A 25207-nucleotide genomic window follows, 5' to 3' on the forward strand; every position below is an offset into this window, starting at 1 on the left:
AGTGTGACACTAAGAACAGCCCAACAGTGTTGCTAATGTGATACCTAATCAACACAATTCTCAAATTGCAAATTTATATCTTGGAAATAAACAGTAAAATGTAAAACTAAACTTATGATTTAGGCTGCCCCAAAAGATGACTTAAAACTACTCAGTGTAAATCAACTGAGCAGAGATGTTAAAGTTCTATGCATGTCAACAACATGCACACACATTCATATGTGTGCTTATGTGTGAGCGACAAATTATTAACTAAATCAGATGATATCTCTTCATTAGAAAAAACTTACTACAATAGGGCTAAAGTGCCACACTCAAGAGAACATCCTTCCAAATCTTTACCAGCAGGATAATGTAACAAATCCCAGAAACAAATCTCCAGTTTCTGATGGATGATGTGTTGCACAAGAGTGTAAGACACAGCACAGACATCTCCCATGTTAAAATGACTTTGGATTAGTGAGGTGAACAGAAAGGAAGTCAAGAAAACTACTGTACAAATAAATATTTAACACTTCCCTTAGGCAACAGCAACAACTACAATAAAGCTTGGAGCCTGGTTTCTTGAAAGAAAGCTGTAAAAACTATTAGAGTCCAATTCTGCAAAAGGTCAAGCATCTCATGAGAAGTACTGGGTATCTTCAATTCCTTAGGAAGTCAATGGAAAACCAGTGGAAAGCATGATGACCAAGTTAAGTCCTGTACCAAGAAAATCCTCCTGCTGTTCAGTACCTTATTGCTGTGTCTTGGTTCATGATATATAAAACAATTCCCTTGTTCAAGAGCTGAGCAAGTCTCTCAGGGCACCAGAATTCTAAGCAGCATATTGACCATAGATTAAAGAGAAACAAATAAACAAAAGAATTTTCAAAAGGCAACTAGAAGTTGTTTGTTCTGGGATAGTTGGTCTTCCTATTGCTAATTGCAGCTACATTTCTCTCATCATGAAGGAGCATTTCTTACTTTCCTCCAGATGGAAGTCTTCTTAGTAAAAATGGATACTGTTACATGAGCATCAAAGAAATGAAGTAAAGAAAGATCAAAATGGAAACTGCTTTGTTTGTATCCTTAACATTGACTTAGTTGAGAATCTGGAAAACATGGCACAACATCATGCACATACAACTTTTCAGTCAAGAATTATGGAACTAAATGTGCATTAAGATCTATAGCTCTGACTTTTACTTGATGACAATGTCCTTTTGCAGTCCAACCTGATAATACCTGAGGAAATCAACAACAACAACAGATCTACCTTGGTGAAATCACTCATGGATATTTTATTAAATAAAAAACTGAACTTGTATGTTATAATAAGGCAAGTAATGGCATAAGATGAAATATATTAAACTTCACAAAGGTTCTCAAAGACCTTAAAAAAACTCTCAGATCAGTCCTATATTACTTATTAGATTTATTTTGTATGAAACAGGAATCAAGTGATTTGAGTAAGATCACATGGTGAATCAATGGCAGGATTGGGCATAAAAATCAGTTCTGGTGTCCAACACTCCAATGATTTTTTTCTCTTAACCCAAAGAAGCATCTGCAAAGAGTGTTACTAAGCTTACTCCCTTCCCGCCAAGGCATTAATGCTCAACATCTCTCAAAGCTACATAAGTAGAGAACAGAGAGCTCCTGCAACTAACTTTACCATACAGACAGATTTGCTAACATGCTAATAGGGTTATTTTAACTGAATTTCCTTTCACTGTTGGATAGAATCACACAACAGATAAGCAAGACTGATTTTGCTGGGATTAAATTGAAAAACAAGCATTTTGATTTGACGATTGATGCTAATAAACTTTTAGTACAATGCAAGTACATATTTACATACTTACTTTGAAACAAAAGAACGTATCATAAAAAATGTATCTATTTAAAATACTTATGGGATCAAAGTTTTAATTTTCAGCATTTTATTTCTGGTCTAAAAAATGTTTCAAATAAAATATCTTCTTAATCTAAAGCATCACACAGAGCCAGCACTGATAAATTTTACCTAAGTTATAAGGAACTACATTTGCAGTAATAAACATTTTCTGATTTTTTGTTGTTTTTTTAAGTGTAACCTGATTAAAAATAATTAAAAATCCAACAATGTAAGCAATGCTTTTAAATTAAATCAATCAAGGCTGATTTTGCAACTGTGAACTTTTCATAAACTTATGGGGACAAAAAGACTGAAGGGCATGATCACTAGAAATGATGTTGGGACCCACAGACTTCACAGGGAGCACAAGGAAAGGAAGACCATTAGGGAGAAAGAAGTGATCATCCAGTTATGATAGCCAGTTGTCTTTTGAAAAGATATTAAAAATAATTTCTCTTCTTTTGAGCTATAAACAGAGTAGTAAAAACCATCTCCTGTTTTACACATGAATGCTATTTTTATCAACACTCTAAAACATCACCAATTTTTTCTGTACAATATGAGATATGCATATAGGACACTGGTATAAAGAGTTAACTGGCATTTGTTTGTGTGGCAAAGTAATCTCAGCTCATGCCAATAAAGTCATCATATGTTGCATCATCAAGTACTTTCTTATGTTCTCTTTCTTCCTCATATTTGGGTGGACTAACATTTCTCTTTTTGAAATAAGCAGTGCTTATTCTGAGTTTAAGATACAGAAGATAACCAAATGGGAACAAAATGAGGAAAATGAGGAAAAAGGAAAAAACAAGAGATAATATAGTCTGGATGAAAACAAAAATAACTGAAAAAATAACTTTGAGAAACCTTTTCCATTTTTATTATTTTTTCACTGGATCTTTATAGTGACCTCTTGCATCCATTTATTTAGAGAAAGTGACTTTAGAGATTTTTCCAGCAGCATGGGAAATTGGTTGTAGAGATCTATTGCTATTAATTAAGTCTGAGACAGTTAAGAGTGGGATGGCCCTCATGTAGCCCTATTATGCATACAACATAACAGAGTAAGAAATGAGAAAATGTAAGGCAAGAGATAAGATTACTCACTACTAAATAGACAGAAGGAAAATTTTAGCACAAAGAAAGACTATTCAAACAAGAAGTGACAGCAGTAGAAAGCAGCCTTGTTAGAGAGTCCCAATATAATTTGTTAGTAACTTTGTATAATTTAGAGAATGATAACAACATAAAACACAAAACCAAGTCATGGTTTGGACAATTTAGCTTTTGTCAGTAAATTAAATAAAATTAGAGGAGGAAACAGTAGTACAAAAAGATATATTCAGACTAGCTCTGCACAACATTTTGCAAAGCTACCTTCTAGTAATGATGTAGTGAGTCCAAAGTTTTCAGGCCATTTCTACAGTTACAGAGTTGGCTGTGTTGATTAGAATACTGCAAGATTTACAGTAGAGCTCGGTCCTTTAGTGTACATGTGTCTAGAAGGACTTCTTGGTCTTCTGGTATAAATTACAGTGCAAATCACATAGTCTGATGAGGAAAAAATATTATTTAAGCAGGGGCTCACTGAAGAATACAAAGAAGTTTCAAAGAAAGGCACAGACTCTTAAGAATGGTCTAGGAAGATGTGAAGTTCCTCCACAGAAGAATGGAGAATGCAGTGTAAGTGCATATATGAAATAAATTAAATTTAAGCAAGGCCACAAGCAGCAATGAAGTCCTAAGATTTTGATTCTTTGAGATCCATCTGACAATGTCTCATTATATGTACTCAGGTAACTGAAACAGATGTCAAGTACGCTAATCCTTAATTTCTCTAAAATATTGTAATCCAAAATTATCAAGTTTAGACTCTAAACTTGGACAGGTCTGTTATATTATTGGAAATATTTTATTTTCTTCTTTTAAAATAAAATCCCATTCCTAGGGTACAGAAAACAGAGCATTCCATTCATTGAGCAGATTGCTTCAAGATGACTCAAGAATCTGATTTCCTAAGGCCTTCTAGTCATGCTTAGGGATTGGTTTAATAAATTTTGAGGAGCCCAGATTTTAACTTAACTGTTTTTCCATGTTTGCTAGGTTAATATATCTGTTCTTGTTCTATATTAGGACACTAACAGTCCCGTAAGTTGCTCCTGGGGGCAAGGCAAAATATTAAATGCTTCTCTCTTTGCAGAGTGAATAAGTACTTTGGCCAAAATATATAACAAGTTGCTTGGAAAAGCATAGGTAACTTTTTACCCATGTTGCAAATGCAAATCTGACAGAGGAAACTCATTAATGACTAATCACTATTCAAAAGCCTGATAGGTGACAAAATGTCATGGCCTACTGTATGATAAGCCCCATCATTTTAACTAGCAAGCCTCTTATCAATATCGGAGAAAGTAAGAATACAGTGGATATCCAATATTAAAATGTTTGTTTCTTCTCCTTCAGATCCCAAACTGCTCCTAGGGACCTGAATCTAAAAAATTTAATGCAGACTTTCTTTTTTGGTGGATTTCTGTGATATTTGTAATAATTGTTTGAGCTTCACTTGTAGTAGGTCATTTGAATTTTGACTTTCTGCATGAAGATTAATATCTCAGATGTCTTATCTGCAGGGTCTTTAACTGTTTCATGCAAAATTTTATACCTCAAAAGAGTAAAAATATTACAATTCAAGCATGAAAGTCAGTTTTAGTTCATGATTGCTGGGATATACCAACTTGAGGGGCCATGCTGATATTCAAGGGATCCATAAAAGTGCATGTGCTTGTGAACCAGAGAGCGAGAGTGTGTGTGCTTTCACTAGTGAACGGCAATCCTTACTGGCCGGAGAGGAGGAAGGGGACCCGGCTATCTATACTTATGCGTTATGGGAGTTCTGGTGGTGTTATAGGTGGGCAGTGTTGAAGGCAGCGCCTTGTCTGTGGCAGTCTGTGTAGCTGGCCCTGGCTGTGCCTGTGTCCTCTGTGTGTGTGTGTGTGTGTGCGCGCCTGAGATATACACTCAGCCTCACTACTATCAAAGTAGTTTTAGTGCTTGGGATGTGCTGATAATTGCTGGTCATAGAATAGCCCATACCCAGGGATGGAGGACTTTCTGGATCCACAGTGACAATTAAAACTTTTTTTGCCCTCCCTGCCCCCCCAAATCTTAATAAATTGAATCTGCGGTTAAATACTAAAAAGCACATAATTCAGATCTGAATGCAATTTTCTTCAAATGCCCTGAGCAAATGAAAAAATAAAAGAGAGAAAAATAATGTACAATATGTACATGGAGACAACAACCCAATTTCACAAATATTTATCTGTTTTCTCCCCTCTTTCACAAAATCACAGCCTCCAACAAAGCCTGTATAAAACAAATCTCCAATAGGATTAGATAAATATAAGAGTCACTAAATGAAAAGCTAAGCTGAAAGAAATATTGAACATAAGGCAGATAATCCTATGGAGCTACTGTATTATCTAATTACAACCACCTGAAGATCAAATGGAGTTCATGTTCACTAGCGACAAAATGGTGTCTTAAAAATATCTGCTTATCATTATATTAAAGCAAAACTCCTTCACAAAACACAAGCCCTTAAAAAAAGCCTCTAGTAATTTATGTCAAGTTGTAATAACAAGCTAGCTCAACTTTACTAGCGTTTGATGCCAGAGTTGCCTTTTAACAGTTGATAAAAGAGCATATGTAAAATTGAAAAGTTACATAAAGTTCCAACTGATAAGAAAAAAGTTAAAAACATTCCTATCATTTTCCTAAGAAAGATTTTGAGAGGATCAAGGAAAGACTGAATGGCAAGTTTTACTATACAACACATTCGCTTTTTGCCAGTATACATAAAGCAAGAAAAAAAATGTCATGGTATTTTTAACACTTGGATTTCAAAATAGTCATGAGTATGTTGAAAAGTATCCATCAGATACTTTGTATGAATGTATGTCAATATTGGCTTTCTTATAATTTAAATAAGAAAACTAAATATGGACTTAATGCCTTAATTTCACTTGCAAAAGCAAGTAGTCCACAATAGTTAGGTTGTGAATGCCGTGTGAGATAAATCTGACACTGCTCATCTCAGGTTTCAAATTTGTTCCACTTGGAAAAATACAAATCTATTTTGAATTAAATCTGCACACCTACAAAACAGAACTTTGTTCATGTCATCCAGCCAGCAACTAAGTTGAATAAGAAGCTGAATCCAGATGCAAAACATTTCAACTGTCTTAAGAGATTTAGCTTCACAAGTAAGGGTTTGGAGGATGAGTTAAAAAGCATCAGAACAAGCTTAGCCAGGCAAGAGCTGTCTTGATACCTCTGCCTGAGTCAAAGCTATTGGAATCAAGATGAGGCCAAGATAAGTATCTTGGAACACATCTAACAGCAATACTGGTCAATTTAGCCTCTCTGACCAGCTACAGATACACTAATTTGTGACTATTGCAAACAAACCCACTGATTCTTGAAAAGCCCTAAACAATGGAGTCCTTTACAGAACACTCATGGCCCTCTAGGACATAATTGCTGATTGCTGATCCACCAAGGCATTTTGCAGCCCCATGAGGAGCAGTGTTGTAGAAGAAATTTGCTAGAGGATGCAACAATTCCAGAATTTAAATGCTTCCTAGGAGCAGGAGGCAGGCTCCTCCCCTGTTTCTAGAAAATGCAGTTGCCATACCAACAGTTAGGGCACAGCACCCTACAGCATCAGCTAGTGATCACCATCTGTTCTTCTGTTATATCTTCCCAGGGAAACTGAAGAGTGTTATTCAATTACAGTTTGCCTAGGGCAGCTGCAGGCCTCCAAAGCAATTTTACTACATATTGCATGAGTTCATCCTCTTGGCTTTAATAATCATTTCTATTTTTGGTCCTCTGCTTCCAAACTCAGAACTCAGGTCTTCTGATAAGGAGAAAGATTACATACTTTCATTTGTATATGTGCATGCACAAATCCCTTGAGGTCTGGTCTTTCCTTTGGAGATCTGCCATGATACATATGCTCATGAAAGTGAGCATAGGCACCAAGGATTATCCAGCACCCACAACTCCAGGAAGGGAAAACTGGCATTAGTTTTTTTGGTTGTTTTGTTTTCCCCCTCAGAGGCAACAAGAAAGAATTAGGCCTAAAGGACCCTTACCAGACTCTTCAGTATTGAGGTATCTGTGTTATGGCCAATGTCCAGCTCAGAGGGAGCAGATAGTTGATCTCCACAGTCAGAATTCTGGCTGCTGACTCAGGCAAAACTCCTCAGAAATGAAAGTAAAATTCAAGTGAATCTCACAAAGACAAATGCAGCCAAGGAGACAGCTGGGAGTTGGATAATGATATTATCAAACCAATCTATTAGTCAGAAACATGAAGTTTCCTTCTAAAAAGCACCATACAAGGATATCTATAAAGGTATCAGCAGTTGGAGCAAGAGAAAAAAACTAGAGGTATCCCCTGCTGCTAGTGACCAACAGGTCTGTTTCTTTCACAATGCTCCAAAACAGACAGAAGTAACTATAGGTACAGATCTGCAGACGGTGACTTAATAAAACATGTGGGGTAGTAAAGGGATAACTTTTATGAAATAATGTACCAACCTTAATGTAGAATTTATTGAATATTCTGGGTATTTTTAAAAAGCCTTAGTGGTTTAAGTAGTTTATTGTGTCCAAATTGACAAGAAATGATTTAATTTAAAATGTCCATACAATGTGCATGATATTGTTACATTACAAGTTGGAGTGGTAAAGACTCAGGGTAAAGCTGCTTATTATAACTCCCTCTGATAATTTTACATATTTAAAGATTCCCTTGAAAATGTTGTACAAGATAGTCATCTCTTTTTCTATGATCCCCTAGGTATGTCATTTCAAAAAACAGAAAAATTTAAATTACTCAAAGAAAAAGACAAGTGAGGGGTAAAGAAACAGAAAACAGAACTCCTTACTTTCTCCACAAAATAAGCCTCATGAAAACACTCAGGAAAGTTTCACTTTATTCAGATTTTTGTTGTCCACCTAATAGAGAGGACTTTTTACTGTGAAGCTGCATGATCAGTACCACACTATAAATCTAATTCTCAGAATACAGATATTGAAAAATAGTAGCTCCTATATCAGCATTTGTTGTAACACTCAAGTGTATGGAGCTGCCACCTGAAAATGCAATTTGAAATACATACACAATACAGTTAGAAGTGACTGCAATGTAGCTAGTTTTAACTTAGCTAATTTGAGTACACAGTTAACAACTTAACAGCAGAGGAGGAAGGGACTTGCAGTTTTTTTCTTCAACAAGGTAACAAGCCATGTTGAAAAAGGAGTAGCAGTACATATTGTATCTTTACTTGAGCAAGGCCTTTGACCTTGTCTCACACAACATTCTCACAAACAAACCAGGAAAACATGGACTAGATAAAATTATTATCAGGTGTGTGGAAAATAGAAAATTGTATTCAGTAGTTCTTAATGGTTCTTAATGGTTCATAATGGTTCATAATAGTTCTTAATGGAAGGCTGTGGAAATAGGGGTCCAGTGCTATTCAATACTTTTTTTAATTACTTGGATTATGGAAAATAAAGTATGTCTAATAAATCTGCAAAGAACACCAAGCTGACAGGGACCACAAATATACTTGAGAATGAGATTAAAATTCAAAATGATTTTGATAAATTGGTGTCAAACTGGAGAAAACGTGGATACTTTTCAACAAGGATATATATAAAGTATTTCTATTAGGCAAGAAAAAATCAACTGTACAAAACAGGATATGGAACAATTGGCTAGGGAGTTGCTTCATAGAAAGGGATCAAAGGACTTATACTGGATCACAAGTTGGACACAAGTCAGTGTCTGTACTGCTGAGAAAATAGAAAAATACTACATCATGATGTGTAAACACCCTAGCAGTTATGTGAAAGAACTCCTCCCCTTTATTCAGGTAAGGCTGTACCTGGAGTATTAGTGTCTAGCTTTGGACAAAACTTAAAGATGTCAATCACTTGGAGAGAGTCTAAGGAAGTGCAATGAAAATGATTAGAGGTCTAGAAAATAGGGCCTATGGGAAAGATCAAATGAGCAGGGGTTGTTAACCTGAAGAAGAAAAGACTAAGCAGGGATATGATAACAGTCTTTTAAGACATAAAAAGAAAGATGTTGCAAAAAAAGGAAGGGAACAACCTATTCTACATGATCACAGTGACTAGAACAAGAAGTAACAGGCTTAACATCCATCAAAGAAATTCAGATAAGGTATTAGGGAAAACTAAACACTGCAATAGATTCCCTTATGGAGTTCTAAATTTTCCATCAGTGGAGGCCTTTAAGAACAGATAAAGCAAACATCTATCAGGAATGACACAGGAATGGCTGATCCTGCTTTGAGGTAGGAAGATGGATTAGATGACTTCTTGAGGGCTATTTTTTTTTGACAGAAAAGGACTTAACATATAGAGTAGAAAATCAATCTGAGAAGCAAAATATGCAAGTCCAAGCTGAGTTTTTGCCATAGCCAGAGTTTTTCAGTACTGAAGATATCTAGTTTAAAATGAGCTTGAGTAGATCTACGTTACACATCAGGCACTTCCACTGTAGAAAAGGGTAAATATATATAGCCTAGGAGGAGTTTAAGTTTCTAGAATGTACATCTTTTTTACACCATTAACCTTTTCAAAATGTAAATATCAAACTCTGCTAGTCTCCTCTACTTGCTTAGATTTTACAACCAATATATAATTTACATCTTTGTTCCCCTAAACTTTATACACAACAGCTGTAATTGGCTCAGCTCTTTAGCCTCGTCTCACAATGCAGTTTCACAAACACTTTTGTAAGTAAAGCATATAGGTTTTCTATCTTTTTAGTGACTCTATACTACAATCTCATCTCTCTCCTTGATATACACTTTGTTTTTGTGATTTTCCCCTAGCTTTTATGGTCCTAGCTGCACTGTGTATTAGTGTCAACCACATAAGCACGTGATTATTCTACCACAGTAGAATATTGTCTATCAAATCACAGAGACTAGTTCTGTACATGCAAAATTTTACTAATATGCTTTAGAAATCCTAATTGAGTAAAGAATTATGAAATTGCCTGGTTTTGAAGAGACTTTCTATAGATCAAATCTCATCTCCTTACCACCTCGATATTAACATTCTGAAAAGCCATATACATTAGTGTTCATTAGATGTGCATTTTTTAATCAGAGGAATGACAGGAAATCCTCAAGGACAATAAAATCATAGATTCGGTGAGAATAAGTAAGTTTTGATTCTTTACTTTCAGGTCTGAAAATCTTGCAAGATGCTCTTTGTCAAATTTTTTGATCTCACTGGGATCAAGAAATGCAGAGGAACTTAGAAACGAAAGATCATAAGAGATAGAAGACTTGCTTGAAAGTTTCCAAATTTTTAAAAGGGATCAGTTTGGATTTTTTCTTATACACCTGCAACACAGAAAGCTGTAATACACACTGATCACAGGTTTGCTGTACTATAAAATAAAAATCATCTTAAAGTTGACAATCTGCTTAGTGTATCTTAAAACATATAGGTGAAATATGTCAATATCTACAGCAACAGAATAGTTGCAATACAAAGCAACCACAATTCTGATTCTACATCTAGCAATTAGTTAAGCTCCAGCAGCATAGCTTGAAACCTAAGATATGCCTTGAGCACAGTTGTAAAAATTGAATAATAAGAATATATGGATCTTAGCTAATACATGGTCTTTTCACTTGTGCAACTTTGTAGTCTTCAATGAGAACCCCCCTCCCCCCCCAAGAAATATCAACTGTCAAAAAGAAAAAAGCAGTACCTACCCGTAGCCACTGTTTCTCTGTGAGAGCATCACTATAGTCTACATCCCTGCGCTGACGGGACCCTCTTCCAAATATTTTCTCTTCCTCTTCCTCGCATGTGAGCCTTTCAACTTCAGCATCATCCTTAATAATCCAAGATGGCAATTCATCCTCCTCCATCAAACGGGGCTTGCGCTTGGGGTTTCTGGCATCCTCCCTACGACGGTCCATGTCCATGCGCTGCAATGGCAGTTGGGAAAAGATACAACAGTTTTAAAGGTCATAATTTAATGAACTATGGGAATACCTGGTTATTTAATTATGCTTGAAACTTTAAACCAAGTCCTTCGGTGGCATTTCCCTCCTCCACCCCAGTACTTCTAAAATCCAACTATAAAAAGGAATATCCCCACGTGACAGTTGATCTTCAATCAAATTCATTATTACACAGTGAACTTTCCCTGAAGTGATTGAGTACTGCATGCACCACACATCAGTAAAACAAAACAGGCTATGAGAGCACCAAGATAGCTGTTGATTAAAATAGTCTTTTTTCACATTTTATGGTTTCTTTGTACTCATAAAAGTGATCTGCAAGCACTAATCATTTCCTGACAATATATCTGTCAGGTATTATTATTATTCAGAGGGTAACTGAAAATACACTAGCTATGTGACTTTGAATATCAGAAAAAGAATTAGGAGTTTGAATAAAGGCCTGTTCAGAGGACAGCTTGTCAACTCCACATCAGAAATCCAAACAGTTGAAACACTGATAGTTAACTGATCTTACTGCTATACTATGCATAAATTGCAACATACATAAAAATACCAGATTAGGATAGGTCAAATGTTAAGAATATTAGAAGGATAATGTTGTATTAAGATACTTTGAAGCTATAATTGAAATAGGACATAAATTGATTTCAAGTTTGGTGAGCAATAAGCCCATATAACAGGCATGGATACTTTGGACACATTCTCACCAACTACTGTAGACACTTCAGTTAGGTGTTTTCTACTCCTCCCAAGGAGGTATACACCTCTACTGACTATATAGAGATCACAGAATCACAGAATCACAGAATGGTTGAGGTTGGAAGGGACCTCTGGAGATCATCTAGTCCAACCTCCCTGCTCAAGCAGGGTCACCTAGAGCATATTTCCCAGGATCACATCCAGACGGGTTTTGAATATCTCCAGGGAAGGAGACTCCACTACCTCTCTGGGCAACCTGTTCCAATGCTCTGTCATCCTCACAGTGAAGAAGTTTTTTCTCATGTTCAGATGGAACTTCCTGTGGTTCAGTTTGTGCCCATTGCCTCTTGTCCTGTTGCTGGGCACCACGGAGGAGAGGCTGGCCCCATCCTCTTGACACTCCCCCTTCAGATACTTATACACATTTATGAGATCCCCTCTCAATCTTCTCTTCTCCAGGCTGAACAGGCCCAGCTCTGTCAGCCTTTCTTCATAGGAGAGGTGCTCCAGTCCCCTCATCATCTTTGTAGCCCTCCTCTGGACTCTCTCCAGTAGTGTCATGTCTCTCTTGTACTGGGGAGCCCAGAACTGGGCACAGGGCTCCAGGTGAGGCCTCACCAGGGCTGAGTAGAGGGGCAGGATCACCTCCCTCGACCTGCTGGCAACACTCTGCCTAATGCACCCCAGGATCCCATTGGCCTTCTTGGCCACAAGGGCACATTGCTGGCTCATGTTTAACTTGTTGTCCACCAGCACTCCCAGGTCCTTCTCTGCAGAGCTGCTTTCCAGCAGGTCAGCCCCCAGCCTGTACTGGTGCATGGGGTTATTCCTGCCTAGGTGCAGGACCTTGCACTTGCCTTTGTTGAACTGCATGAGGTTCCTCTCCGCCCATCTCTCCAGCCTGTCCAGGTCCCTCTGAATGGCAGCACAGCCTTCTGGTGTGTCAGCCACTCCCCCCAGTTTAGTATCATCAGCAAACTTGCTGAGAGTGCACTCTGTCCCTTCCTCCAGATCTAGGCTTCTCACTTTGGTCCCCTGAATCCCATTTAGATAATACACAGGATTTAAGCACTTTGTTTTCAGTGCCTACCAAAGAGAACTAACAGGAGGCTGCAAAGCATTTAACTTTCATATTTTGAAAAACTAACATAAAAATTAAAATAGGTAAGATAATGCAACACTGCTGCAGTTTTGGCCAATGAATATTTGCAAGAAGTATTCTCAATTTTATGCAAACCACTCCTATGGCTGCCTGATGATGCACTTGCATAAGATGCTAACTAGAGCGCATCATACTTTTACATCTCTAGCCCAGTTGCAGACCTGCGTAGATTCACTTTTATTATTTCCAGCAGCTCAGATTCAGCTGACTCAGGCTCAGTGACGGCATTGCTGAATTCACTAGATCTCTCATCTCTGCACCTCTCAGTTACCAGCATTCCCAAAATTCCCAATTCCTTTTGGCAAAGTGCCTTTCCCAAGTGGTCTTCATGATCTTGTTTGGTGCTACATATTCACTGACAAGGTCTCCCAGGCCTCTGTGCTTAGAGAAAGGATTTAAGGAGGAGGAGAACTACCAGCAGTAAATGATAATTGAGTCAGGGATTACTTGAGAGAACTTGACCCATACAAGTCCAAGGGACCTGATGGAATGCATCCAAGAGTGCTGAGAGAACTGGCTAATGTCCTTGCAAGGCCGCTCTCTATCATCTTTGAAAAGTCATGGAGATCAGGGAAAATCCCCAGTGACTGGAAGAAAGTAAATATCGTACTTATCTTCAAAAAAGGCCAAAAGGACAATCTGGGGAAGTACAGGCCAGTCAGTCTCACTTCAGTCCCTGGGAAAATCATGGAACAAGTCCTCTTGAAACACATTTCTGGGCACAAAAAGGGGAAGGTGGTGTTTGGGAAGAGTCAGCATGAATTTACCAAGGGGAAATCATGCCTGATCATCCTGATTGTCTTCTATGATAAAATGTCTAGGTTTGTGGACAAGGGGAGGGCAGTGGATGTCATTTACTTGAACTTTAGCAAGGCTTTCAACACTGTCTCCCACAATATTCTTGTATCCAAGTTAGGATATTATGGTCTGGATGGGTAGACAACCAGATGAGTAAAAAAACTGGCTGGATGACCAGGTTCAGAGGGTAGTGGTTAATAGGTCATACTCTACCTGGAGACCAGTAATGAGTGGAGTACCAAAGGGGTATATCCTGGGGTCCGTCCCCCATCTTTATCAATGACTTGGAAGAGGTGACAGACTGCACTCTCATCAAGTTTACAGATGACACCAAAGTGGGAACGGGGATCAGTCATTATGCTTGAGGGCAGGACTGCCATCCAGAGGGACCTAGACAGGCTGAAGGAATGGGTCGACAAGAGTCTCATGAAATTCAACAAGGACAAATGTCAAGTCCTGCACATGGGAAGGAAGAACCCCTTGCAATGATACAGATGGGGGAGTGACTGGCTGGGGAGCAGCTCTGCTGAAATGGCCCTGGGGGTCTTGGTAGACAGCAAGCTGAGCATGAGCCAGCACTGTGCCCTGGCAGCAAAGAAAGCCAACAGCATCCTGGGCTGTGTTAACAAGAGCATAGCCAGTGGATCAAGGGAAGTGATCATCCTCCCCTACTCAGCACTCATTAGACCACATCTAGAATACTACATCCAGATTTGGGTCCCCCAATATAGGAAAGACATTGATAAACTGGGGTGAGTTCAGCAGAGGGCCACCAAGATAGCCAGGGGCTGGAGCACATGCCCTGTGAGGAGAGGCTGAGGGAAATGGGCTTGTTCAGTCTGGAGAAGAGAAGGCTTGAGGGGGAACCTAATAGCAGCCTTCCAATATATACAAGGAGGTTACCGAGAAGATGGAGTCAGGCTCTTCAAAGCGGTGCATGATAGGAGGCCGAGAGAGACAATGGACATAATTTGAAGAAAGAGAGGTTCAGACTGAATATGAGGAAAAACTTTTTCACCATAAGAACATTCAGGGAGTGGAACAGGTTGCCTAGAGAGGTTGTACAGTCTCCATCCTTGTGGGTCTTCAAGACCTGATGGGATCAAGTCCTGAACAACCTGGTCTGACCTCATAGCTGATCCTGCTTTGAGCAGGAGGTAGGACTAGAGACCTTCTGAGGTCCCTTCCAACCTGAATTATTCCATGATCTGATTTCTAAACCTAGATGAAAAAAAATGCAAGACATGCAACTTGACTATGCAGGTCCAACTAGATTCCAGAAGCAATGATGTCCTATCTCTCATTACCTCATAATGGGGAACTGATTGTATAGACTTCAGTTTGTATAGTGGACTTTCACAGCCCCCCTTTTAAGTAATGTATTCATTCAAACGGGACATGCATGTGGTTTAGTTTATTGACAAACCTGGCAACCAGCATGAAATGAAGATCTTCAATCAGACAAGGCCCAAATGAAATCTACTTTTCTATTATTTAGTAAAGAACTTTAACAAAGTATATGATGCCCAAAAACTGCATCTTGAAAGTATTTATTTTTTAATCGATGAACATGCTTGTATTTGAAAAGTAGAGACTGAAAAACTAAGTTAGTATATTTTAGTTGCTGTTTTTTGAAAGGAAAGTGCATAACAGGGAAAATTAAAGACACTCCCAATTAAACTGAGAAATAAGAGACACATAGGCATTTGTTTTTTTCTCAAAAGATTCTATTCAAATCCCTTTTATTTCTGGGAAACCTCTAGTCTCAGCTTCCCATGTCTTAGCAAGAAATATATTTACAAAAGAGATCTACCTTATTTTATTGTAGCTAACAAAGTAATTATATTCACAGTATCCTCAATGAGGGCTAAAGCCTAGAAACAAAGAAGCCGTATGCCACAAATGCTTATATGTGAGCCAAGAATGTATGCAATGGTAAAATTAGGGCCTGAAACTTTCAATTTCAAAAAGCACACAATATTGCTGACCTTTGAAAAGTTATCTCATTCTTTCTAAATTACAACTATAGCTGTCCTTATTAAAAAAAAAATCATCTTAAACCAACTGACTTTTAGCTAAAATTCTGTATTGCCATTTTAGTTTCAAGAAGAAAAATTAAATTAGCACAACTAGAGCATCAGCTCCCATTTTGGTGGGAGGCCTAGAATTCCACTTTAATGGTAGTTTTTAAGAGTAAGAATCTTTATTTAGGGTAAAAGTAGCATTAACAATCATTTCCAAGTTTTCCTTTTTATTTATCAGTTTTAACAGGAAAAGTAACACTTGTTGAAGCACACTATTAAGCAATGCTGAAATAGCTGTGCATAGGACATGGAAACAATCACCTCTTGGTCTGGATTTTGATTACTCTTGCTTAGCATGTGACCAACAAACCCGAAGTGCCTTTATTTGCAATAAGTGGAAGAGCTGGACAGTGTGAGATTTGGGGCTACCCACATTTTTTTTTACAGAAAATAACTATTGTGTCACTGGTGCACTGGAAAGAGTAGGGAAAATATAATTTTATCATTCTCAATTTAGAGGAGACAAAATTACTTGGGATGTGCAATAGGGAAAAGGGTTATCCAGACAGAAAATTTCCACTACTCAACACATTAGTTTTCCTCCTAAAAATTGGTGTATGTCACCAATTTTTGAATTAGCTGCAGCAAGAAGAGTAAGAACTTTAAAGTGTATTATGTTTTGTAAGTTTTTTCCTCTTCCTGCTACAGAAACTTTACATGCTGGAAAACTAGAAAGATCTGAAGAGGTGAGCTTATTCACAGTGAAAAGTGAGACTGAAATGAAGAGACTCAAACAATCAGTCACTTCAATACAGAGCTATTCAGAAGACTGGGCAGAAATGCACAGCATACTGCATACATGCATAAATTTATTTATTGAAACAGTATACACACACACACACACATACAGAAACAAGTTTTCTTTCTTGCTTTCACAAACAAGATTTGATAGATATATATATGCATACACATACATAGATTCACACACTTCTGAACCTACCCAGAGGGCATTTTGGCAGCCAAAAACTTCCATGCTTAAGAACACCATCCTCATTGGTAGCTAATATCTAATGCCTCATTTATAAAAGAAAAACTTAAAATGCTGTAATGTCCATATCCATATTTATTCATATGCAAAAGCTACATTTAAGTATCAGTATCAACAGAATTTAAATGAGCATTCAAAACTGATATACCATTCCAATCTATTGCTACCTTTCAAATACACAGCAAGCATTTCCTTTAATACCTTGCTGTAAATCTATGTACAATAGTACTTGGCCTACAAATGAGAATCACTTCTTGATGCTCACTAGGAAAATCAGTTTCAGACTAGGAGAGGAATGGGAGAGACAAGCCTCAACAGTAAATCTGAAAGATCTACCAGTGGTCATGTTGGAATTCATGTGCTCAGTTTCTGGATGGATAAGGGTAAACAAAGCAATACATCTGAAAAGAGTAATAAATGTAGAATTAAATCAAGGGGAAGGTAGCTAGCATAAAGCATACAAAATATTTGTACTGTGTCACTTTATTAAATGTGCTTAAAGAACACATTATTTAAAGCTAGTTATGAAACAGAATAGATATAAGACTTTATGTACATATGCCAGAGCAATGTACAGTGGGGCAGGCTGTAGTCATCCAGAACACCTCAGGCCAAAACAACTAATTTTCTGTGCTGACTCTGGTAATGTCATGCTCCATTCTTTCTCCATGTTCAACAGAAAATATAAAACATATTTTCAATATATATGGTTAGATACTGAGCAAGGTGTGGCTATTCTGTACATTATCACTGCTGGAATACAGGCCAACAGGTACTGTGATTATGAGACAATCATCTCAGTGCAGAGACTTATTTGGTGACAGAATGTTTGCAAAACAGCTTTTCTATGAGTATGCTTTCATGGACCCTTTAAGAAGTTTCTACTCTTGTCTTTTTCATACAGAAATATTTTTTAAGCCAGATCAATTAGTTGACCCAGTTCACTCTGTGGCCCCATAAACATCACTTGTGGGCACAATTAAAGATGCAGTGCAGAGTTAGGAACTCTTTAAGCTAGCATAGCCCCTGAGAAAAAGAGTACAATTTCATGGGTATATGGAATTGTACCTTCACTCTTGTCACTGATGACAGTATGAGGACAAGGCCAGGAAAAGTAGCATCCTTAACTGCTGGCTCAGCCTCTTCTGGTTTCTCTTAATTATGTTAAAGGTGCGGCACACAGCCAGCACAAGTCAGGGGGAACAAAGACCATTCTTACAACATCCTCTTTCTGAACAGTTTTTTGCTCTGTAGGTACATCTCAGGATCTTTGTCAAAGAACATTTCTAACCCAAAAAACAACCATGTGACAGCTTCCTGCTGAACCAATCTGCTCTCTTGCCTATTTTTTTGGAACTGCTCACTTGTCTCCTCTAAATTGAGAATGATAAAATTATATTCTCCCTATTCTTTCCAGGGCACCAGTGACATGATTGATAGTTATTTGCTGTAAAAAAACTGTGGGTAGCCCCAAATCTCACACTGTCCAGCTCTTCCACTTATTGCAAATAAAGGCACTTCTGGTTTGTTGGTCACATGCTAAGCAAGAGTAGACAAAAATCGGACCAAGAGGTGATTGTTTCAATGTCCTATGCACAGCTATTTCAGCACTGGCTTTTACTTTTACGCCTCTTTCTTCAGTTGAAAGACAAACCAAAACACTATTTTTTCCTGGATATTGAAGTAGTTTGCTAAATTACAATTATATCCATACAACCTTAATGGAGGGAATGAGGTTGCATAGATACCACTGAAGTAAGAAAGGAGAAATTTTCCTTTACCTCCCAAACAACAATAATCCAACATTTGAATCACAGAAGGATAACACCTTTAGCAAAACAAAAGCATTAAAAAGGCTAGAGAAGATATACTACTTATCATAATGTCCTGACCATGAAGAGATCAAATTCCTCTTCACGCCGAGCAATCATCTGATTCAGAGTCTCATCATCGGGAACTTCATCTTCTTCCTATTTAAATAGAAAAAGGCATTAGAAAAATACAGACCAATGTTTAAACTGAAGCAACCGTTTGCATTGAGCCAGTGTTGCACTGATCTCTCTCTCTCTCTCAAAAGGAGTGTGAAATGCTCAAAGCAAAACTAAAATTTTGAAAGTGCCTGGCTGTTCAATGATTCAGAGGTAACACAAAACAGACTTAATCAAAGAGACAATTAGGACTTATTACCACTTTCATACATTAAGAATGAGGAAATGAGCAAACATGCAACCAGGAAATTTTGATTTGTGTTTTTCCTGGGTCACAAGCACAGCTAGTTGTCGGCTTGTTTTTCAGTTAAAACATACATATTTCCCTTCTGATGCCGTACAGCACTCCCCCAGAAATACCGTTCTACACTATGAAGTCTTTGCTGTCAAAGCAGAAAGAAGGAAAACAATTCTGGAAAAAATTCCTAGAAACAAAGCTTGCCCAATCCCTATTTCTGTAGACCACTGTACACTCACAAAGTGAGATTTGAAGCTCTGTCTTTTGACAAAAAGAGTGATTTCATAAAAACAAAACCATTCATTGGCAAAATAAATCAAAACTCTAGGATTCAACTAAAAACATAAATGTTGAAGAGCTATGGTGCCCATTTTTAACATGATCAGGCTCCATAACGCTCAATTCCTCTCTCCAAATACAGTAATTATTTTGAAAGTACATGGCATTTTAAATCTGACAACAGGACAGGTAAATCAAAGTCACAAACTTTAGTTTGGTTCCCACATAAAAACCTTAAAACATTTACTGAATCTGTGTTATAGTATATTGTAAACCTACAGTTAATGATTTTTCATGACAATAAATGTTTCATACTCACTGAAATGGAGTAGAGCAGAATGCAGTATATAGTCCCTCAAAACTAACTTTTTATAGCCTTTTATTTCCAAAATAATCAAAAGAAGCCTGCATCTATCTACATCCCATTTTCCCTCCATTGGTAAGATTTCTACACTTCAGAAAGAAAAATACGATTACCACTTCAGCTCACAGTAAATACTCATGTAATTTAAATTTAAATGTAATTCAAACATGAAGTAAGTAAAGCAGTTGGAAAAGTGATAGAGTGTTCTTTTCACTTGTTCTTGTAAGACACAGTGTTCTGGTGGCATAAGCTCTGGGGCTGTTGGTTCCCCTCCCCACCAATATTTCATACATTCAATATTTGGAAGAAGAAAGCTGTTTTTTTTAAATGCATTACATATTTTGTGGGTATATATATATTCTTGAATGTATGTGTATAGGGAAAGAAATGAAAATAAGAAGTGGAGGGAAATTTAAGAAATTTGAGAATTAACCCCCTCCCCCAAAACAATGAAAAAATCACATGCATAAAAAACCTTCCTTAAGTAAACTATTAAAATCTGCCCCCAAAAACCTGCAAAAGAATGCAAGAAGTCTAAAATCTTTGGGTCTCTCTCTCTCTCTCTCTTCCTCTCAATGCGTGTGCATTTACTATCATTTACCATCAATGATTTAGTATCATTTTTAATTACTCAATAATATATTAGGACCTTTTTTTTTGGTTCAATTTTATCATATTTTTCTCTAAACCCAGAAATTTGCAGAGCTAGAAGATAAAGCATGCGTAATTTGAGTGTAGTCTAGTAAAAAGAGCAAATGAAAATTGAGAGAAGTGTACAGGAAATAGTACTGATGCAACATACCACATATTAAGCTAAGTTTTAACTGATGATAACATCTTCAGTACCCTCTTTGAGAGCATTCCTAGAATGCATTTGCAGAGAGGTTCCAATCCTACAGATAAACAGGCATGTTTGTAACTCAGTGATTGGGAACAGCAACATTGCTTTTAATATATATCAGAATGGATTGGAAAGAATTGTATGAACACGTGATGTAATAGTATAAATCAAGCCTGCATCACAGTCAATATAAAAAACAGATAAGCTTTGCTATTTCAGTTTTAACTGCTTTCAATACAATAGATTCAATGACTACTGAATGAATTTATTTTAATATGGAAAAATTCTGGCAGATTTTAAGGTTTTGCTTAAATTTTATTTAAAATAGTTCAGATAAGTATTTTGAAAGCCTAAAACAAAGAATTACAAATGGCAAAACCTTTCAATAACCTAAGCCAACTCATTAAGCCACAGAAACGATATCAGGATCTGACACTTAGTTATTCTGTTTAAGCTGACAGGTGTGTTATGCATGCAAAAATACTATTCTCTTAATCAAGTTAAGACAGTGAATTGTTTTGACCCTCCCATTACTCAGTGCTTTCAACTATGAACTATTCACTCCAGTAAAACATATTTATGGACAGTATTTTTCACATTATGACAATGTATGAATTTTCATTATGGCCTAAAGTAACTACTACACATTTTATTCTTTTTCAAAGTCATTCATGAAAAAAGTCCACCAAGTTGTAACACTCTGTAATACACATTTACACAAACTACTTATATTTATATGCCAAGCTATTAATCCCAGGAGGCTGGAAGCTGATCTGTATTTTCATTGTCTTAATCCTAATACCAAATAGCTGCAGAATGTCTGGACAGAGAAATTATTGATACATTCAGAGACATAAAACATATTTAAAGGAAAACAAAAATTTAAAAATTAGAATTACTGAGGTTGGAAGGGACCGCTGGAGACCATCTGCTCCAACACCCCCTGCTCAAAGCAGGGTCAACTAGAGCAGGTTGCTCAGGACTGAAAAGTCCTTGCTTTCTTAATCATTCTGTATAATGGAAGCTATTTCATATCTTTGAGTACTGTTTTCTTATATTAAATAAATCTATTTTCCTTATCTGCTTATGATTCCTGTCTACCTTAGATTTCTTCCAACTCTGTAGCACTGAATTACTGCTACCACTCTGAAAGTAATGTTCAGAATGATAATGACTATTGTCATTTAGCGTTTTTAAAGTATTCTATAAAGACTAATGATCAAAATATTCTTATTAAGTAGGGAAATATTATTATTATTTTTTCACAAGTAGGTATTTCCCATTTTACATACCACCTCAGAGAGGTTAGGTGATTCATCAGAAGGGCCATCAGACAGTGGTACTGTCATGTATAAAATCATGGAGAGGTTCCTGACATCCACTCTCTGCCCAATAAAGCACTTGTCATGTTTTCTGGAGGTGACATGAGAATTAGACTCCTTTAAAGAATCACAGAATCATTGAGGTTGGAAGGCACCTCTGGAGATGGTCTAGTCCAACCCCCCTGCTCAAAGCAAGGTCAACTAGAGCAGGTTGCTGAGGGCCATGTCCAGTTGGGTTTTGAATATCTACAAAGATGGAGACTCCACAACCTCTCTGGGCGACCTGTTTCAGTGTTTGACCACCCTCACAATAAAAAAGATTTTTTTCTTATGTTTAAATGGAATTTCCTGTGTTTCAATTTGTGCCCACTGCCTCTTGTCCTGTCACTGGGTACCACTGAGAAGAGTCTGGCTCTGTCTTCTTTACTCCCTCCCTTCAGATATTTACACACATTGATAAGATCCCCCCTCAGTCTTCTCTTCTCCAGGTTAAACCATCCCAGCTCTCTCAGCCTCTCCTCCTATGTCAGATGCTCCAATCCCTTAAATATCTTAGTGACCCTTTGCTGGACTCGCTCCAGTATATCCATATCTTCCTTGTACTGGGGAGCCCAGAACTGGAAACAGTATTCTAGATGTGGTCTCACCAGTGCTGAATAGACACTTGATATAGGCTCAGTTGACTTTGATGCCTCCCTTGACAGAGCTTGTTTCTCCTCGCTTGTTCCCAGGGTGCTATACCTGTTGTGTAATTGCAGGTTTGCAGGCAGAGAAGGAGCCTTCCTTCTGTTGCCAAAGTCACAAGCTTCAAGTCTTCCCTGTCATGGGAATCTCCATCTACTACTCATAGGATAATTCAGGTTGGAAGGTACCTCAGGAGGTCTCTAGTCCAACCTCCTGCTCAAAGTAGGGTCAGCTATGAGGTCAGACCAGGTCGCTCAGGGCTTTATGCTCCTCTGAGCACAGCCTCTAAATGTCCCTCGTCCTTTGCATCATTTGGTTCAGGCTCTTGCCTTTGCAGGGTCTTTGTGAAGACCCTGTCCATCTCCTGCTCATCCTCCCCCATGCTACCCAGCCTGCTCCCCTCCTCCCATAGCGCCTTCACCTGGCAGCTCAGTGCCTCAACCAGAGCACACCTCCCAAAGGTGAGGCCACTGTCACCCCCAGCCCCAGGTAGAGGCCCCAGGGCTCCCTGCAGCCCCAGACCTGGGCAGCTGCATCCTCCCTCCAGGGCTCTGTCTGGGTCAAGGACTCTGATGTCAAGGTCCAGCCTGTGCAAGAAACTGTGCTCTGTGGAAGGCACATTGACACCATTGTTGCACAGTCTCAAGCAGTCCCAAGCTGCACTCCTGTCTACCAGTTATATAGCTTCTTCCCAAGCACCAATTGAAACATCTTCTCTTTGATTAGTTTTAACTGCCTTACCTCATTTTCTTCCTCATGCTCTAATATAGCTTGTAGAAAAGCTCTCCGCTCATGGCTTGAAGATTTCTGATCAAACATTCCAGCCTGAATAACTTTTTGATCTACATTTAGTTTATACTTTGCAGCAGCAAGTATCTTCTCCTCCACACTGTTCACAGTGCATAGTCGCAGGACTCGAACCTCATTCTGCTGACCAATTCGATGAGCTCGGTCTTGGGCCTGCAAGTCCTATTAGGCAAAGAATACAGAGAATGATGCATAATGTAACTGTGCTACACAAATCACTGCCTGCTTAAAGGACACTGTAATGTTGAATTTTTATTAGCACAACAAAAAGAAGTGCTCAAGCTACAGCCCACCACAATTCATCTAGCTCATTCCTAATTACCCTCCTTCTTGGGAGCTCATCAGACCCAGGCAGGCAAACTGAAGGGAAAAAAACATGTGCGTGCTCTATACAGTGTAAATGCAGTAGATCAAACACTTTTTGAAAGAATGTGCAGTAAATGACCAAGATAGATAGGCTGCAGTATGTAGTTCTCTGCCACTCAGAGTTCATGGCCTTTCAGGCCAGAACAGAATCCTGAAGTAAAGCAACTCTCTAGTCCAGGTACAAGAACAGGGGCAACAATATAACTGGGTATATAAAGTCCAGATATAAACCTGTGTATCTAAAGCAAATCACTATTTCTGAGAATCTTAAATGCATTAGTAATCTTAGAAATGATTTCATCTGCTGTATGGACTTTTAACTTTGAATGGAGAGCTATTTATTAGTGCCCTATGATTAAAGGGTGAGCACAGTTATACCAATGAAGCAGAAAATGCAAACTACAGGACTCCAACTTTGAGGATTCCCTGACAAAAAAAAATTATAATCAGAAAAATCAGAAAAATTATAAACACACAGTATCACTTTACTGATTTAAAACAAAGCACTACTTAATTGTAGCAGTTTGCCTTACAAGTTCTTCTCAAAGCAGCATTTTATGATATACTTTCATTTCACTGTCAATCTTCCCAAATTAAAACACAAAGCCTAAAAAAGCACAAACAATTCCTTCCATATTACATGAAGATAATTAAATAAAAATAACCTGGTGAGGATTCCAATCACTATCAAAGATTATAACAGTGTCAGCAGCCTGGAGGTTCAAGCCCAGACCTCCTGCCCTCGTACTCAGCAAAAAGATGAAGTACTGTGACCCAGGTTCATTAAACTTCTTCAGTAGGGCAGCTCGATCCTCTGATTTTGTTGTACCTGAGAAGAAATAAAAATAAACCCTATGACAAAGATCTTCTTCTGAAATAATTTAAAAGCAATCTCAGTTGTTAAAGGCACAGGTGGAAGGGAAATTTTAGCTCACTTGTTCTTTGCCATCTCAGCTCTATTTTCCATAATATAGAAAGAAACACTATCCATGGATGCTTTGGCCAACTGTCTACAGCACCTGGGAGGAGGGCTCCCAAACATTTCTTTTAAGTACACTTGATCTTTCAAAAGAGGACTTAAAAAAAGATGCAACCATCTATTAGCCAACATTTTATGCCTGACAAGCTGCAATAGATGTTAGATGCACGCAAAATGGAGCTTCAGTTTTGATTAAGGCCTTTTGAGCACTCACAGAATTTAAATGCTTAAACAACTATATGTGTACATAAACATAGATTTACTAAAATTTCACTGTTGGTCTTAAAAATCAAGATTAATATCAAGGGAATGAAAATTCTTAAAACATCACATTCTAAGGACAATGGTGTACAATGGGGGAGAGAAGGAGAGAATTCAACCACGGTAAAAGGCCTACACAAAGCTCTAAGTAACAACTAAGCACTGTACACATCGGCAACAGGGTGAATTTCATGTACTTTGACAATCAGTTTGTACTGATCAGCTTGGTCTGACCCACTGTTTGTTTTATCTTTTTACATCTCTGTAGCTGAAGGCAGACAGAAGTTTGATATTTTTATTCAGATATCCATACACATATAGTACAGAGGAGGAAGTTTTTCTACTATAGAGTCAAACTGCTGAACCAGAAAATCCC

General features: G+C 37.9%; 1 protein-coding gene across 12 annotated transcripts in view; it reads right to left on the bottom strand.

The window, feature by feature from the left end:
* Positions 1–25207, bottom strand: part of LOC104149846 (probable global transcription activator SNF2L2) — a 138754-nt gene that overhangs the window by 28993 nt on the left and 84554 nt on the right. For all 12 annotated transcript variants that reach the window (XM_068924612.1, XM_068924621.1, XM_068924615.1 and 9 more), the window contains 4 exons: positions 24257–24420; positions 23160–23387; positions 18595–18672; positions 10714–10932 (listed from right to left, as the gene is read on the bottom strand). In XM_068924612.1, the coding sequence (XP_068780713.1) occupies positions 10714–10932; positions 18595–18672; positions 23160–23387; positions 24257–24420 (689 nt within the window). The remainder of the gene's footprint in view (positions 1–10713; positions 10933–18594; positions 18673–23159; positions 23388–24256; positions 24421–25207) is intronic.

The sequence above is a fragment of the Struthio camelus genome, chromosome W (genome assembly GCF_040807025.1).
Source record: "Struthio camelus isolate bStrCam1 chromosome W, bStrCam1.hap1, whole genome shotgun sequence".
NCBI classification, from domain to species: domain Eukaryota; kingdom Metazoa; phylum Chordata; class Aves; order Struthioniformes; family Struthionidae; genus Struthio; species Struthio camelus.